This window comes from Planococcus citri, chromosome 5 (assembly GCF_950023065.1).
Source record: "Planococcus citri chromosome 5, ihPlaCitr1.1, whole genome shotgun sequence".
Taxonomy (NCBI): Eukaryota; Metazoa; Arthropoda; class Insecta; order Hemiptera; family Pseudococcidae; genus Planococcus; species Planococcus citri.
In genome coordinates, this window is record NC_088681.1 from 60,957,969 (window position 1) to 60,974,389 (window position 16,421).

A 16,421-nucleotide genomic window follows, 5' to 3' on the forward strand; every position below is an offset into this window, starting at 1 on the left:
TTAGAGAATTTTTGAGCAATTATTCGGTTCATATTTCGATAGATCTCGCTACTTTAACTGTCGGATAACTTCACTACTTTTCCAAGATTCTCGACAGATTTTGTGCTTTTTGCGAATTTTTTTCAACATTTTAAACATTTTTGGCACTTTTTCTGAATTTTTGAATATTTTATCGATTTTTTCAAGATTTTAAGAGAAAAGATCAGAATTTAAAAAAGTCAAACTAAGTCTCATTTCCTGAAATTTCTTCATTTTGTAGATTTTTCCAAATGAATGTAAAATATTCCCTCCGACCCCTCCCTCGCCCCCCAAAAAAAACCTGAAAAGTGCACAAGTCATAAATGGAGCTAGATATTGAACCTTCAAATTTGTATCGTCATAACTTCGACCGTAAGTCTTCAAAGAATGAAGGGGGAGGGGGCTAAGAAGACTCGTAATTTTCACATTTTTCTTATTTTAGGTATCTGAAGCTTTTAAAATGTTGAAATTTCACACCTCAACAGTTGCCGAAATCGCGGAGGCTTTGTTCGAAAAATTTTCAACGAAACTGACGAAATATTTAATTAAAATTTGAAAAGCTCAAAACTGAACTTGTACGACGAAAGTTTGATTTTTTATGACAAGTCCATAAGTCGAAAGCTACATTTGAAAATCGAAAAAAAAACTTACAGCAAAAAGGTCTTTTTTCAGCCCATTTTTAACAATGAAGCACAAAAAAATGAATAAAAAAATCAAAAATGGAGTGACATTGTTATCTACTAATTTGAAAATGTACCTACAGTTCAAATATTATGACTTATTTTTCTCTCTTCCTCCCAAATTGGTGTGCTGAAACATGGTCAAAATGGCAAAAAAAATCGAAAATGGCAATGGACACTAAACTCATCCGAATTTCGAGGGAATCTGGTTCGAATATCTACTTACTTTTCAAGCACCACCCCCCACTCTTCTCCAGCCCTAATTTTGAAAACAAAAAATTGAAAAATCACGTATGTAGAGTCAGATATTCTCATCAGCATCTCACATCATCCATTCTATTTTCTAGGAGGAAAATTCGCCAAAAAATAATCCATTTCACGTCGACTCTACCTCTGGCTGCACCTCATGTACCAATTTAGCAGGATATTTCGTTTCATTAGCGATGACAAGGATAATGGTTCATATTTCACGCGCGCCATACGCCATAACACAACAACGTGTAAAATTATCAACGAAAAAAGCAAGTCTGCTGCTGGTTGACATGTGCGAGCTTTCGTACATCTTTCTTCTCTTTTTTCCCCCTGCAGGGGTCTTTCAAGGGCAAAGAAACCCTGTCACGAGAGGGCATGAGGAGGAGAGGGAGAGGTGAGGTTCGTGAAAAGACTAAAAAATTCATTATTCATCGGGTTCGCGGCTACCTAAAACGTATTGTACATTAAACTATACGTATTACGAGTACGTATAAAACGACGTATCACTTTAAGCATGTTTTTTGATAACGTTCCTTCGTCGTGGGTAACTTTGATAATTAATTTTCTACTGTTTTTAATTATAATTTTGTACCACGATCAACGTGCTAGCTCCGTTTTAGCTGCGGAGAATTTCACCCTTGCTGCTGGTACTGCTGCTGCTGCAGATGTTGCTACGACGTCTGCTTTTTCAGATGCTGCGGATAGAAGGCTTGAAAATGTTACGGTTTTCTTGAAATCGTGGCCGTTTCGTATGGTGCGAAAAGAATGCGAATCTTTGTTCTTGTATAATTACGGATATACTTCGGTGCTGGTAAATTTCCACCCCAATTTATTCTTCTTTCATCCCTGCTCCTTTTTTATTCGTCTAAAAGTATTTTCAAACCCCTGAATTTAGCTCAGAGCCCCCCCCTCCCTCTTCCTGGCTCCCAAGCTAAGAGAATATCGAACTGAAATTAATTTCCCTCATTTCGATAATAAAAATGACAAATAAATCCGCCTTGTCATTATAATCTTTAAATATTATGTTCTCAGGTATCCTCAATTCAGGATAAAAAGTTGCTGAAGAAGCACTCGGAGAATTTCCAATTTAACGATTTATTTAAATTTCGAACGTCATTAGGAACAATAGAAGAATTCGCCAGTATGATTAAATCTTGCGAAAAAAACGGAATTAAGTATGCTTTTAATTAAGATTTCACAACAAGACGACGATGATAACGACGACGACGATATTCCACTTAAGTATATACCATAATAGCTCACTAAATCGAACATCCACCCCTTTATCGTCCTTCCTGTTCTTCTTTTTCCATTTTCAACTTAACAATAAACTAACCTAAGCCGATATCGTGACGATGTCTCGCTAAGCATAATAATTTCACCATTTTACTTCCCCATTCAGTCTGCTGCTTCCTCGTCATAAACTTCTCGTGGTTTTCTTAAGTCTCTGTCGTTGTCGTCGTCATCTGCACCACGAATTAATCGTTTCTGGTACAATTTGTCGCAGACAACGCAAAAATTAATACGTTTTAATATTTTAATTGGTCGAATAAATGAAAAAAATGTATCTACGAGCGAAAATAGGTAGGTATGGTTCTGATAAAAATCGCAACAACAAAATTCCATATCCCAAAAAAGTAACCTCGATCGAAGCATTTTAATTGAATTACGATTTCAAACTCGTCTGATTTTTTTACTCTTTTTTATGTGTATTTCTCATCTTCATTGAAACACAAATTCCAAATGGCTAATTTATTTGGCGCTTTTTCTCCGTCCAAGGTGAACCATATTTACCTACTCACAAATGAACAGATTTTGTTAGCATAATGAAACATTTAAATACAAAAACATATTACATATATGTAGGTAACCGAATGCACACGATTTTTGCTACACACACATGGCGATGTTAATACGGATATTTTTATGATATAAATAAATTAAAATTAAATCGAGCGGAATTAGTTTACGCTTAAATAAACACGTAGGTACGTAAACTTGATACCCTACGTTTAAACTATAGATAGGTACGTAGAGGTACCCCGTAGCAATAATGGAAAAAAATTCACGTTTTGAATAATTACGTTGATTTTTTGAAAAAAGGAAGTGTTCGATTTGACGATGTGTATAGGAAAAAGGAAGAAAAAAAAACTATTTCGATGCAACGTAATTAAATTAGAAATTAGCGAGTGAAAAAATATGACATGATTAATTATTATATGCAAACGTGCAATTCATCAATGCACGAATTTTTCCACTTGAGGACAGTAAAATGTAATTTTGTAGGAGGATCTGTACGTTAATCGTTTTGAAAAAAAAATGGGAAAATTAAAAAAAAAAAATAGCTAAGTAATATAATAAATAGAAAATTAAACTGATTTTTTTTTACTAAACTGGTGAATAATTTAACGAGAAAAAAATTGAACTAGGAAAGGAGCATGATTTGAGGTTTCGAGTAGGTGCTGAAATTGAGCTTTAAAAATGTTTGAAATCACTGTACGATTTTTATGGATTTTTTTTCGCAGTCGGATAAATCATTTTGTTCAATTAAAAAATTGATAGTCATCAGAAAAATCCAGAAAAAAAATAATTTTCATTAATAAGTTTTTTTTTTTGATATTTCAGGAACCCCTTCAAAGTACAAATGTAACAAGATGAAAATTAATCATTTCTTACCACACATTTCTGCAGCAATCTCAAACTTGATCTCAAATTCTGCTTCAAAAATATTGCAGGGGAGTATTTTTTTGAGAAAATCTTTCGAGAACCTCTGAGTAAAGTTTTTTAAGTTAATTTTTCATGACTGAAAAATGAAAAATATGACCTTTGATAAGAACTTTCTTTCGAAATGATCAGCTATACACAGAATGAAAATATTTTGAAATTTTCAATCTTCAACCCAAATGCAAAATATATTCCTTTCTTTTTCCCTCCCCCTCCCATTTCCAAACGGTTTAGAAAAATACGACCTTTGATAAGATTTTTCTTTCCAGAAAATAATTAACAACAATAAAAACGTTTTGAAATCTCCAAACTTCAATCCAACAATATTGCTCGGTAATTCTGCAAAAGTGTAAATTCCAAAAAATTACCAAAATAAAGTAACTAAACAAAATTATTACATTTAAAAAAAAAAATTGTGTCATATTTCTATAAATTACTCGAGAGGAAATAAATCCTTATTATTCAAATCTATGTTTTCAAATGACTGAAAAATGATCGAAAAAATGTTGCTGTAAATTACCAAAAAATTACCGCAAATTACCTAAAATTTCTGTATATCCCTAAGAAACTACCGTAAATTACCAAATATTACTGTCAATTACCGTAAATTATCAAAAGTTACCGAAAAATTATTGAAAATTGCTAAACAAAATTATTGTAAATTAACGAAAAATAACTGTTGATTACCAAAAAGTTACGTAAATTACCAAAAATCACTGTAAATTACCAAAAATTACTGTAAATTACCAAAAATTACCGTAAATTACCAAAATTTACTGTAATTTATCTGAAATTACCATAAATTACCTAAATTTACTGTAATTTATCTAAAATTACCAAAAATTACCAAAAAATTACTTAAAATTGCTGAAGAAAATTATTGTAAATTGGCAAAAAGTAACTGTTAATTACCAAAAAATTACTGTAAAATACCAGAAATTACTGTAAATTACCAAAAAATACCCTAAATTACCAAAAATTACAGTCAATTACCAAAAATTACGGTAAATTATCAAAAGTTACCAAAAAATTATTGAAAATTGCTTAACAAAAGTAATGTAAATTATCAAAAAATAACCAGGGATGAAAAGCCTTAAAATGAAACTTCTGCTTTTGGCTTTTAGCTTGAAATTTCAAAATTGAAACTTTTGGCTTTAGCTTTCGGCTATCTCGATTTTTAAGGCTTGCTTTAGCCAAACTTTCGGCTTCCAATGGCTTTCCCTTATACTTTCAATTTACCAGCTTTCAGCTATATTTCATTAAGCTTTTAGCTTTAAACTTTTGGCTTTAAGCTTTTGACCTTAAACTTTTAGCTGATATGCCATCAATTTACAAAAAAAAGGGAATTAAAAATTAGATTACGCACATTGCTTTCATAATTAGTGATTGTAGTAGAGAATATTCATTGCTAGAATTATGATATAGGGCATACTGCCCCCGTGTAGAAAAAACGAGGTATTTACCACAAGTTTACCACAAAGTAGGTGGTATATCACTGATTTACTCTTGATATACCATCAAATTGTGGTATACCACTAGTAAATGTAAAAAGTAAAATTTACTACTGTTATACAATTTCCTGAAAATGTAAATGCAAAAGTTTACCACTGGTTTACCATTTAGTAAATTTAACAACATGGTAAACCAATAGTAAATGAAAGATGTAAAATTTACCACTGGTTTACTATATTTTGATAATGTTTTACTGTCTAAAAAGTGAAACCATGTTTGTAATACCATTGGTAAATGTGAGGAGGTAAATTTTACCATTGGTTATACCAAGCAAATCGTTTTTTGATTTGCTGAAGGATAAAGTTATCAAAAGTCCAAACTTTGTAGGTTATTCACAATTTTTGTGCAATTTTTTCATCAACTTTGAAGTTTTTAAAGCACATCACGTTTTAAATTTCAGTTCTAGATAATTTATGGTATTTTATTGAAAAAAAAAATATAAAAAGCACTCAAAAACGCGACATTACTTTGTAGAAATCTACAAAAAACATTATAATTACAAAATAATGTCATCCATTCAGAAAAATACATATTTCTTGGGGACTGGTTAGGTATAGAATCAAATCTTTTTCATGAACAAATTTTTAATCAAGGTTTCCAGGTGTTTTTCAGATTTTCAGATGGTATTTTTTCAAGACTTCAAATAGGATTTACTAGATTCATGTCTTCCTACCCCATAAACTACCCACTTTCAGTGAAAACTGAAAAAATGTGCACCTCATCACCTATATCCTCATAAAAAAAGTCAGTAAACAAAGTGCATGATCTGGTATCATCTGCAAAATATCGCCCCATGAAATATTATTACAAAAAATGAAAGAAAATAAATAAGAATAAAATCATCACATCTCCAAAATTCGACTAAGTCCAAATTTCCTAAACAAATAAACCCATATAACACCATATCCTCCATCGAATGCAGTAGCCTAGTTGTCAGAGCAGAGTGGAAGTAAGTGGTGATATAGAGGTCGTGGGTTCGATCCCCACCCAGGGCACAAATTTTTTTATTTTGAAAAATTTTTTAGGTAGCATTTTAACATCAACTCTTGCTATTCTGTACACACAATGTGCATTTCAAGCCTTTTAAAACAATACAAAGGGCTTGACTTGCATTTCCAAACCAGTTGTAATTTGCATGGTATACCAGTGGTTTACGTGTTTCAATCTATGACTTGTATACAACATGGTATTCAACATAGTATATCCACCCAGTTAACTATGTGGTATACATCTGGTTTTTTCTACACGGGCCTCCATCGCCTGAAGGGGGATGATTTTATGAACCCCTTAAACTGAAAAGTTTGAGAACGTATGCTTTACGAAGGGTAAAATAGTTAGCAATTTGTCATCAATTAAATGACAGATTTATGATGACAAGTTAGGTCTTTGTATCGAGCTCGCGGCCGCGAGTCGATTATTTAAATAGGGAAAAATGCCGACAAAGATCTTAGCCTTTGGTCACGTGACTATCTTAAAAAATTATATATACAAGTAGTCCGCGGCATGTTCCTCACTTAGTTCCGTTTCCTGCAGTAAGATGGTTCTTCGTCATTTAGTAATAAGTTTTTATTTGTTAACACCTCGCGTGTGAAATTTATTTAATTGATTTAGACAATCAATTGATCCGATGATCAATTGTATTGGAGTTCTTTTCGGTAGTTTGAGGTGTAACCAGTCACCTGTAAATTATGCGAAGTGTTACGTGAAATCTCGTTTAGTTAAGGTGCCATCATCGTCCTTAGTATTAGTAGGACCCATGATAGAGATGGTCAATGTGGACAGTTTTCAGGTAAATGTTAAAGCGCATTTATCATCAAGGTAATTGGCTTATTACTAATTATTGTTATAGGTAGGCATGTGGAATCGGAGAATTCCATGCCTACCTAATATTTTATCAATGGTGTTTTGCATGACTTCATCGTGTATTTTGTGTATAGGTTTCTTGTTTTTCTACTCGTGAGTATTCCCTGAATTGGAGGAATACTACGAGGAAATTAATTAAGTGCACTCGGTACTAGTTATAAATTATGCATTTTACTTCCTTATGACGGATTGTAGTAGACGTAGGCTACCGATAGGTAGAACCGAAGTCCTATGTATAAATACGTTATAATAAATTCTTTTAAATTGTAATGTAGGTTGTCTTTATTTCAACGTTCATTACATAGTTTTTGCGTAGTTAAGTCAGGTTATTGGTTAGATAGAGAGTCTTGAGCTATCCAGGCAAAATAGGGAAATATTCACTCCTAAGGTGATATTTCTAAAACTCACTAGCATAGGAAAACAAATAATTCCTCCTCTCCTTCTTCTCAGTAATTCCTGGTCTAACTATCTATGTCAATTATTTTTATTATTTTCGTTTTTTTTTTTCATTTCACCAAATCGCATTAAAATAAAATTGAATGAAATTTTTTTCATTTTTTCGTTTCTTCTGAATTTAGAGAATTCAATTCTGCAAAAAAGCCTTTGAAAAAAGCCAAAAGAATGAAACTTTTGGCTAGCTTTTGGCTTGGAAAAAATGAAACTTGCAAACTTTTAGCTTTTGGCTAAGTGCGAAAATCTGCTCGGCTTTCAGCTTTCGGCTTTAAGCTTTCGGCTAGCTTTTCATCCCTGAAAATAACTGTTGATTACCAAAAAGTTACCGTAAATTACCAAAAGTTACAGTAAATTACCAAAAATTACCAAAAATTAACGTAAATCAGAATTACCAAAGATTACCAAAAAATTACTTGAAATTGCTAAAGAAAATTATTGTAAATTGCCGAAAAATAACTGTTCATTCCTTACCAAAAAATTACTGTAAATTCCAATAAATTACTGCAAATTACCAAAAATAATTACCAAAAATTATTTAAAATTGCTAAAGATAAATAAGAATAAATTAGCGAAAAATAACTGGTAATTACCAAAAAGTTACTGCAAATTACCATAAATTACCATAAATTACCGTAAATTACCATAAATTACCGTAAATTACCTAAAATTACCAAAAAGTTATTTAAAATTGCTAACAATAATTATTGAAAATTAGCAAAAAATAACTGTTAATTACCAAAAATTTACCGTAAATCAGCAAAAACTTACTCTGAATTACTGAAATTCACAGCAAATTACCAAAAAATTACCGTAAATTACCCATAAAATTAAAAATAATTTACTGTAACTTACCATAAATTATCAAGAAAATTCATGAAATGTCGCCCTTAAATTATGCTTTAAAAAATACCAAGAAATAAAAAATTTCCCTAAAATTACCAAAAATTACCGTCACTTACCAAAAATTACCAAAAATAAATAAATGTTGAAAATTACTTAAAAAATAGAAAAATTGCAAAAATTACAATTTTGAAATTTTAATTTTTCTCGATGAAAAGTCGATTATGATCGAAATTCGATAAATCGAATCCCTTTAATCGATTTATTGCGATTTTCGATTTTACATGATCGATTATGTTCGAAATGAAAAAATCAATTTAGCCTCGAAAACTCATTTTGCTTGACCAAAAATAAATCGTGATCGAATATCAAATACCTAACACAAAACACAACTCTAGAAATCGATTTTTTTTTCATTATTTCGATTATCGATTCCATATGATCGATTACGTTCGAAATCACGAATCCATTTTAGCCTCACAAATACACTTTTATTCTACATCAAAAATTACTAATGATCGAAAATTAATTAATCGAACACAAAAATCGATTTATTTGCGATTTTCGATTCCATAATATTCGATTACTCATACGTTCAAAATGATGAATAAATTTTAGACTCAAAAATACGCTTGTATTTCTATACCAAAAATTAATAATTATCGAAAATCAATTAATCGAACACCATAAATCGATTTATTTGCAATGTTCGATTCTATGAGTGAATCTTCAGGAAAAAAATATTAATTTTACCCTCAAAAATAGACTGTTTGATCAGAAATCGATTAATCAAACCCCAAAAATCTATGTTTTGCGCTTTTCGATACAAATGATCGCAATTGTGCTCAAAATCTAAAATTCAATCTCAAAATCAAACATCCCGATCAAAAGTTGATCATTATCGAAAATCGATTCCTAAAGAACCGATTTATTTGCGATCTTTATTGCATCCATATATTAGTACAACTACCTATAATTGATCAGGTTCGAAATGAAAAATCAATTTACTGTAGACCTAAACCTCATGATCAAAAATCGATTATGATCAAAATCGATTCATTTTCTATTTTGTATGATCGATCATGCTTTGAAGTTATCATTGTTGTTCTGTGCTGATTTTTCGTTTCATTTTTGCTTTTGTTTGGAAAAAATTGACCAATTCGATCATAAGGAGTGATTGATCTTTTAAAAAATGGTGGGTAGGTCTAGTTCGGACCTTATAGACACCCATTTTCACAGAAAATTGTCAATTTAGTTGAATTAGTTACAAATCAGAAAATAATTCGTTACCATATTGTTTTTAACAGAAACAAAGTCTCCAAAAATCACTGATGTTTTCTTGATCAAAATAATTATTAATTTAATTGCTTCAAATTTTATTCAGTCAAACTCCAAAAATTACATCAAGTTCGATCTGACCAACATTTCAGATCAGCACGAGCACAGAAGTCTTGAAAATCAATTTTCATTACGAAAAGATGAAATCATCGTCAAAGTTGATCAATAATGACCATTCGGTACAGTTCGATAATTTAAAAATACCCAAAATGACATGAAGATTGCTTATAAAACTCATCTTAATATTTACAAATTCACCTCGCCTGACTCACTTCCTTTAACGTACTAAAAGGAAATTATCATTATCTCATCTCGTATATATGGACAAAACATCATCTCTCACTCATACTTATAAGTATTTTTCAAATCATTCAGTTCAAATCTATACTTGGGTACCTACTTAAACATAATATACACCGTCAATTATCACATAATTCACGCATTGTTTACACAGTTTATTATTCATTTACACCAAACCGACATTCGTAAAAAAACACATTTACTACACACTACCACACATCACGTCTCAAAATACACATATCCATCCATCGTTCAATTATCACTTGTACTTATTAATGCTAATACAATCGGAAAATCCCACGCAGGGTTTACGTGTCGCTGAAATTAATCACCGATAAACAAATAGACCAAGTTGTCAAAAGGTACGAAGAAATCGAACCTTTCTTGATGCGAAAACTTGCTCAGCGAATTAAAAAATCCAGGGAGGTTGCTGCCAAAAGGAAAGCTCAAAGCTCGGTATGTTAATTTTATATTTATTCAGTACATATTAACTTCTTACTGCTTTTTCGTCAGTTCATTGATAAGGAAAGAAGGGAAGGCGAGAGAGTGGCAGTGAAACGTCCACCATCAAGAGTAGATTGAGATTTATTAAGCCATTTTCCCACATGTAGACATTATAGCTAAACTATCGGTAGGTAGAATAACTCAGCTGCAGGTCCCATAAATCATAATCAATTCAGGTATTCCACCAGTCATAAGCTCATAACTGTGCCATACATTTCGATTCGTGTAACACCTACCAAATAGGTCTATATCTACCTATGTACGTACAATACATCATAAAAACATTACACATGTACCTATTCATCCATCAGGTCACATCACCCAACAACCGTTCAAAAAAACCTGACATAACTTCATTCAAATTACCATCATCCATATCCACAAACTCCTCTAACCAGACAACCCCTCGAGACGAAGGTGGAAAATCCCCCAAGAAACCGTCTCGATTCGATGAGAACTTCATGAAAAAGAGACATCACAAGAATACCAAGTATTTGATGGAGCTTGTATTGCTACAAGCTGCCACGAGAGCCGCCCACGATCAGGGTATCTTGTCGCTGATACAATCTTTCAAGCAGGTCAATAAACAGTACAGGCTTAGGTACAAAAAGAATAAAATATTATCGGAGAATTCGCCAATACCGGGACTTATTCGTAAATATTGCAAACTCAAGTATAACCTCGAGGATATCTCGTCAGCGGTAAAATTTGTGAAGCTATTGGCCGAGTTGGGTGTCAGCGGGGTCAGGTTAGTTCCGAAAAAGAAATTTGCTTTCATAAATTGTCTTCCATATTGATCGATCACTGATTTGTCAAATGTAATCAATTCTTTCGTTCACGAATAGAATAGAAAATTCTCGTTTTATCGATACGAATGCCTTGGAGAGGATTTTCAACACGGCTCAGAAAGACATATCGAAAAAAATGGCAATAATTTTTGACGACGTAATTAATGTCAAACATTACCAAAAATTTGGTTCCGTTATGGACGAGAAATATGCTCGAAATCTTATGGATGCTGTGAAAAAGATCAATTTCCAGAAATTAGTTTCTAAGAAAAGTAAAGAAACCTCAATTTCTCTTTTCTGGTTTGAATTTATCCGCAGCTTTGAAAATGATTAAATAATTACCTGTTATTACAGAAATGTGGCCACGTACCTGGAGAAATATAGCTTCCTCGGATAAATCGCGTCCTTTCGTTCCCAAATATATGATTCCAGAGGATAATAAATCCGATTCTTATAATTTCAAGGTGAAATCTACCAAGGAACTGGGTAAAATTGGGATTTTCCTGGAACAATACAAAAATAATAATTTCAAATTAATTTTCAGATCGCTACTTCAATGATGTTGGTTAATCCTCACGGATTCCCGATAATTGTATCACCTTATAGTCGTGTGAAAGCTCATATTAAATCTCTACCAAATGCAGATAATTCGTCTATGGATGACATTTGCAGTAGAGGGAAGTTCTGCATCCATAGGAAAAAATTCATCAGGCAGTTGGTTTTATTCAGACTCATCACAGCTGGTAGTAGATAATTTGTCAATAAATTAGCCAATAATTCAACTAAAGCTAGATACCCATACGTTTCTCCAACGGAATTGAAATTCTTGAGGGGGGGGGGGTGTTGAACGAACGCTACAAAACACGACCACCACAAACACTTCATGATGCTCAATTGACAACTTTCGGCCAAGTTCGGGTGTTCTCGGGATTATTCGAATTTAAGTAGGTGGGATCAAACCTTAGGTACAATTTTTTGAGAAAGATGATATTTTGAAAATGTTTATTAGTGGTCTAAATGCAAACTGTAAGATTGAAACCGGTTCAATGGTTATCAAATTTGTAACAAATTATGCCTTTGAAAATGAAAACTTGAAAAAATGGCAAAAAATTGGTAGAAGAATTGAAAATTTTCATAGCTACTATGCACATATTTTGTATTGATTTGATTTGAAAACCGGTTCACAATTCCTGAAACCAGTTTAGTAGTTTCCAAATTGCTATAAAAAATTGCTTTAAAAAAAATCCCATGAAAAATTTGTCAGGTTTTTTCATGGTCTCAGTTGTGAAACCGGTTCAGAGATTCTCATAATCATTTCCAGGATGAAAAATATTTGCAAAAAAATTGTAGAACGTTAAAAATTCAACTGTATTTAGTTTACTCATTTTTGGAAAGTCAATCTAAGTTTTCAAGTAGCATTGACTCAATAATTGGTTGTTTTTTCAAACTGGTTTCATGAATTTCAAAATTGTTCCTCTAAATGAAAACTAAATAAAATATCGACCAAGAATTTGTAAAAGAGTAAAAATTCATTAATTGTTCTTGATTGGCACGATTTTTGAAAACGGTTCAGGGTTCCAAAACCGAATTATTTCAGTGGTGGAATTGCTTCTTGCAACTGGTTCAGTGTGGTTCTCAAATGGTGACAATTGGCAAATAGTTCTTTGCAGAATAAAATTTTGAAAAAATATGCATAAAAAATTTGTGATGCGCAAAAAATGTATCTCTTTCTTTATTGGCTTGGGTAATTTTGAAACCGGTTCAGTGGTTCTCAAACTCTCTAAAATGTAATTACAAGACCTAGAATTCATTTGTTTTTAATCAAATCATTTCTCATACCAGTTTTGGATTCTCGAATCATGTTTTTTCAATAATTTAGGCTCTTGAAACCAGTTCAGTGGTTCCTAAAATAATTCCTCTAAAAATAAAAATTTGTTAAAATATCTTCAAAAAAATCCTGGAAGCATTAAAAATTGATTTGTTCACAGTTGACTTGTTTTTGAAACAAATTCAGAATTTAAAAATAATTGAATCATTCTTTCAAAGAATAATTTTTTTTTTGAAACCAGATCAGTGGTTCTAAAATTGTTTGAAAACTTGAGATGAATAATATTAACGAAACATTTTTCTGAATGATATTAATAAATTATGAATTTTGAGAAACCGGTTCAGTGCTCTCAAACTGCATTCTTTTGATTACCTATTGATTTTATTTTGGAAATCAATTCAGTGATTCTCAAACTATGACTAGAAATTCCTCCAAAAATTACAAATTGAAATAACATTTTTTAAAAACCAGTTCAGGGTTCCCAAACATTTATTCAATGGTTGTTGTTTAAACGAAGCAGTTCAATGGTTCTCAAATTGCGACAAAAAGTTTCTTCAAAAGCAGAGTTTAGAAAAATACCCTATTTTTAAAAATTTATAGAGCACCAGAAATTTTTCTGTTTTTTGTTGAATTATCCACTTTGAAAACCAGCCCAATTGTTCTTAAATTTTGTTTCTAAAATTACTTTAAAAATGATAACTCGAATAATAATTTCCACAAAAAAAAATTGCAAAGCACCAAAAATATTTCAGTGGATTTCAAATTGCGACCAATAATTCCTCCTAACTTGAAAACTTGGGAAAATATTCACAAAAAATTCTCAAAGCACAGTAATTCTGAAACTTGCATTTCTTCATATTACTGAAGCTTATTCAGTGGTTCCCAAATTGAGATCAGTAATTCTTTTGGAAACCGTAAACTATAGTTAAGTGGTTTCCAAGCTATATAATCAATAGGTAATTGTCCTCAAAAGTGAAAAGTTGGGAAAATATTCACAAAACATTCGAGAAGCACTAAAAAATTATCCATGTCTTATCAATTCATTTTTGAAATCGGTTTGTGGCTCAGTGGTTTTCAATCATGGAAAATTACAACTCTAAACCTAATTAAAAATCAACAAAAATTTGAAAAAATTTTGTAGGGCACAAAAAATTGTCTTATTTTTATTGATTCTTTTTTGAGCTCGTTTCAGTGGTTCACAAATTGTGACCAATAATTCCTCTTGAACTGAAAACTTGGGAAAATGTTTACCAAAAATTTGGGAAGCACTGGGAAATTCCAACTCAGGATTACCAATGATTTGTTTTCTAAAACCGGATCAGTCAATCCCAAATATTTTGACCGATGATTTTTCTGAAAAGTCATAATAAACAGGTTCAGTGGTTTCCAAAATGTAGTCTTACAAAAAATTTTTCCAAAACTACAGAAACGATCCAAAAACCAAAACAAAATTAAAAAATTGAAGAAAAAAACTTTTAAAATGAGAAAAATGAAGAAAAAACTGAAGAAAAATGAAGAAAAAAATGAAGAAAAATGAAAAAACAGAATAATGTGAAAATTAAAAAAAGAAAAAAAATTTGAAAAATAATAAAAAGAAAAAAAAATAATATTAAAATTTAAAAAATAAGGAAAATATGAAAAATATGAAAAATAATAAAAATAAAGAAAATAATGAAGAAAAAAATTTTTAAAAATTAAAAAAAATAAAGAAAAAAATGAAGAAAAATTTTTAAAAAATTAAAAAAACTAAAATGAGAAAAAAAAGGAAGAAGAAAACGGGTTGCTGATTTATCAGCTATTAAGGGGGGGGGGGCTCATATTTGACCGTTTTTCGTCACTACACAAATAATTTTTCCAAAAATAAAGATCCAAAAACCATCAAAACTTCAAAACTTTTATGGAGCGTTGTATAATCAGCACTTTTTTGTTCATTATTACTCATACTTCATTTCAGATGACAAAATAACTTCTATAAGAGCCTTACGAAACAACATATTGCACTTGAATCGAGGTAACAAAGGTTTCGCTGCTTTCATCCATAAACTTCCTCCCTCCAAGGACAAAGTACCAACGTCAACGGAGGATTTGACCATACAAGTATGTAATATACTTACCCACATTTCAATTTCCTTTTACTTCTCCAAATAATTCTCCTTCCTCGTCTCTCTCGATGAACAATTTACTCCAAACCAAACCCTTCTGCAGACTGAACTACCACCAGGTCTTTACTGCAACATAATCACAGGATATCCAGACCTAAAACGCGACCAATGCAATCCTGGATCCGTTATCCAGGTCGACTTGAAAGGACAAGTCACCATCAAGAACCCAAACACCTACGAAAAAGGTGTACTGGCCATCGATATCTTGGTAAGATCAACCTCACAACATACTCGTATTCACATACCACACATAATTCGACATTCTTGTCGACTCATCAATCCTCTAAGCATTCTTTAAATCGCAATTTTACGCTACATAGTCACGACTCAAGTACGTGGATATCGAAGCCAATGGTAAATACGTCTTTCAAACGAAACCATCGTCGCTGAAACGCGATAAAGGCCAAAATACCGGTTCGAATTTCAAACCTAGAGATCTAGATGACCTCCGAGACAATAAGTCGATTATTAATCCCACGTCAGCTTCGTCGTCGCCGCAGAGACCATCGGATGTCACACTTGTAGCTCCAGCAGCAGCAGAAATACACACTCGCGACTTGGACGACGTTTTCAAGCACAGCAATGTTAAATTCAAATTCGATTTCAGCGATATAACTGATATAATCACCAAACCCTTCAAATACGCCAAACATATCATCGAAAAGTTCATCGATATGATAAAAGATGCCATCAAAGATATCACGGGGCATCGTCGTAAATACCCAAAAATTAAGTTCGATCATGGTTATGATTATCGTTATTGAGTTCGAGTATTCTCTCGAGACACACATCCTGTTATATAAATATGACTTCAATTACGTAATTAGTACATAAATACCTGAGATACCTACCTAACTTTGCAGCCAAAAAAATTACACATTATATTCGACATGACTGGTTATTTTTCTTTTTCTTTCCAAGCGGGTTTTTCTTTCCAGTCATGCACGACGTGATTAAAATAATTCGAGAAAAAATTTTCTTCTTCCTTCTCCACATTAGCGAATTTTTTTACCCTCAAATTACTCGTTAGCTTAAAAAAGATTAATTTGGTAAATTTCTACGGAATTCATCACGTTCGTAGGCACCTATGTAATAATTTTTTCTACCCTCCTGCCTCCTCCCCTCCCCTTCTGAGTTCATCAGGCACCAATATATCGCG

At 31.9% G+C, this 16,421-nt stretch overlaps 1 protein-coding gene across 1 annotated transcript; it reads left to right on the forward strand.

The window, feature by feature from the left end:
* Nucleotides 1-1,396: 1,396 nt before the first annotated feature.
* LOC135847871 (uncharacterized) lies at nucleotides 1,397-16,151 on the forward strand. Its single transcript, XM_065367606.1, has 10 exons — nucleotides 1,397-1,761; nucleotides 1,983-2,125; nucleotides 10,286-10,436; nucleotides 10,796-11,232; nucleotides 11,330-11,544; nucleotides 11,627-11,736; nucleotides 11,817-12,015; nucleotides 15,055-15,197; nucleotides 15,306-15,470; nucleotides 15,583-16,151. The coding sequence occupies exons 1-10, from the start codon at nucleotides 1,465-1,467 to the stop codon at nucleotides 16,024-16,026; spliced, it is 2,304 nt and encodes a 767-aa protein (XP_065223678.1). The 5' UTR covers nucleotides 1,397-1,464; the 3' UTR covers nucleotides 16,027-16,151.
* Nucleotides 16,152-16,421: the final 270 nt, after the last annotated feature.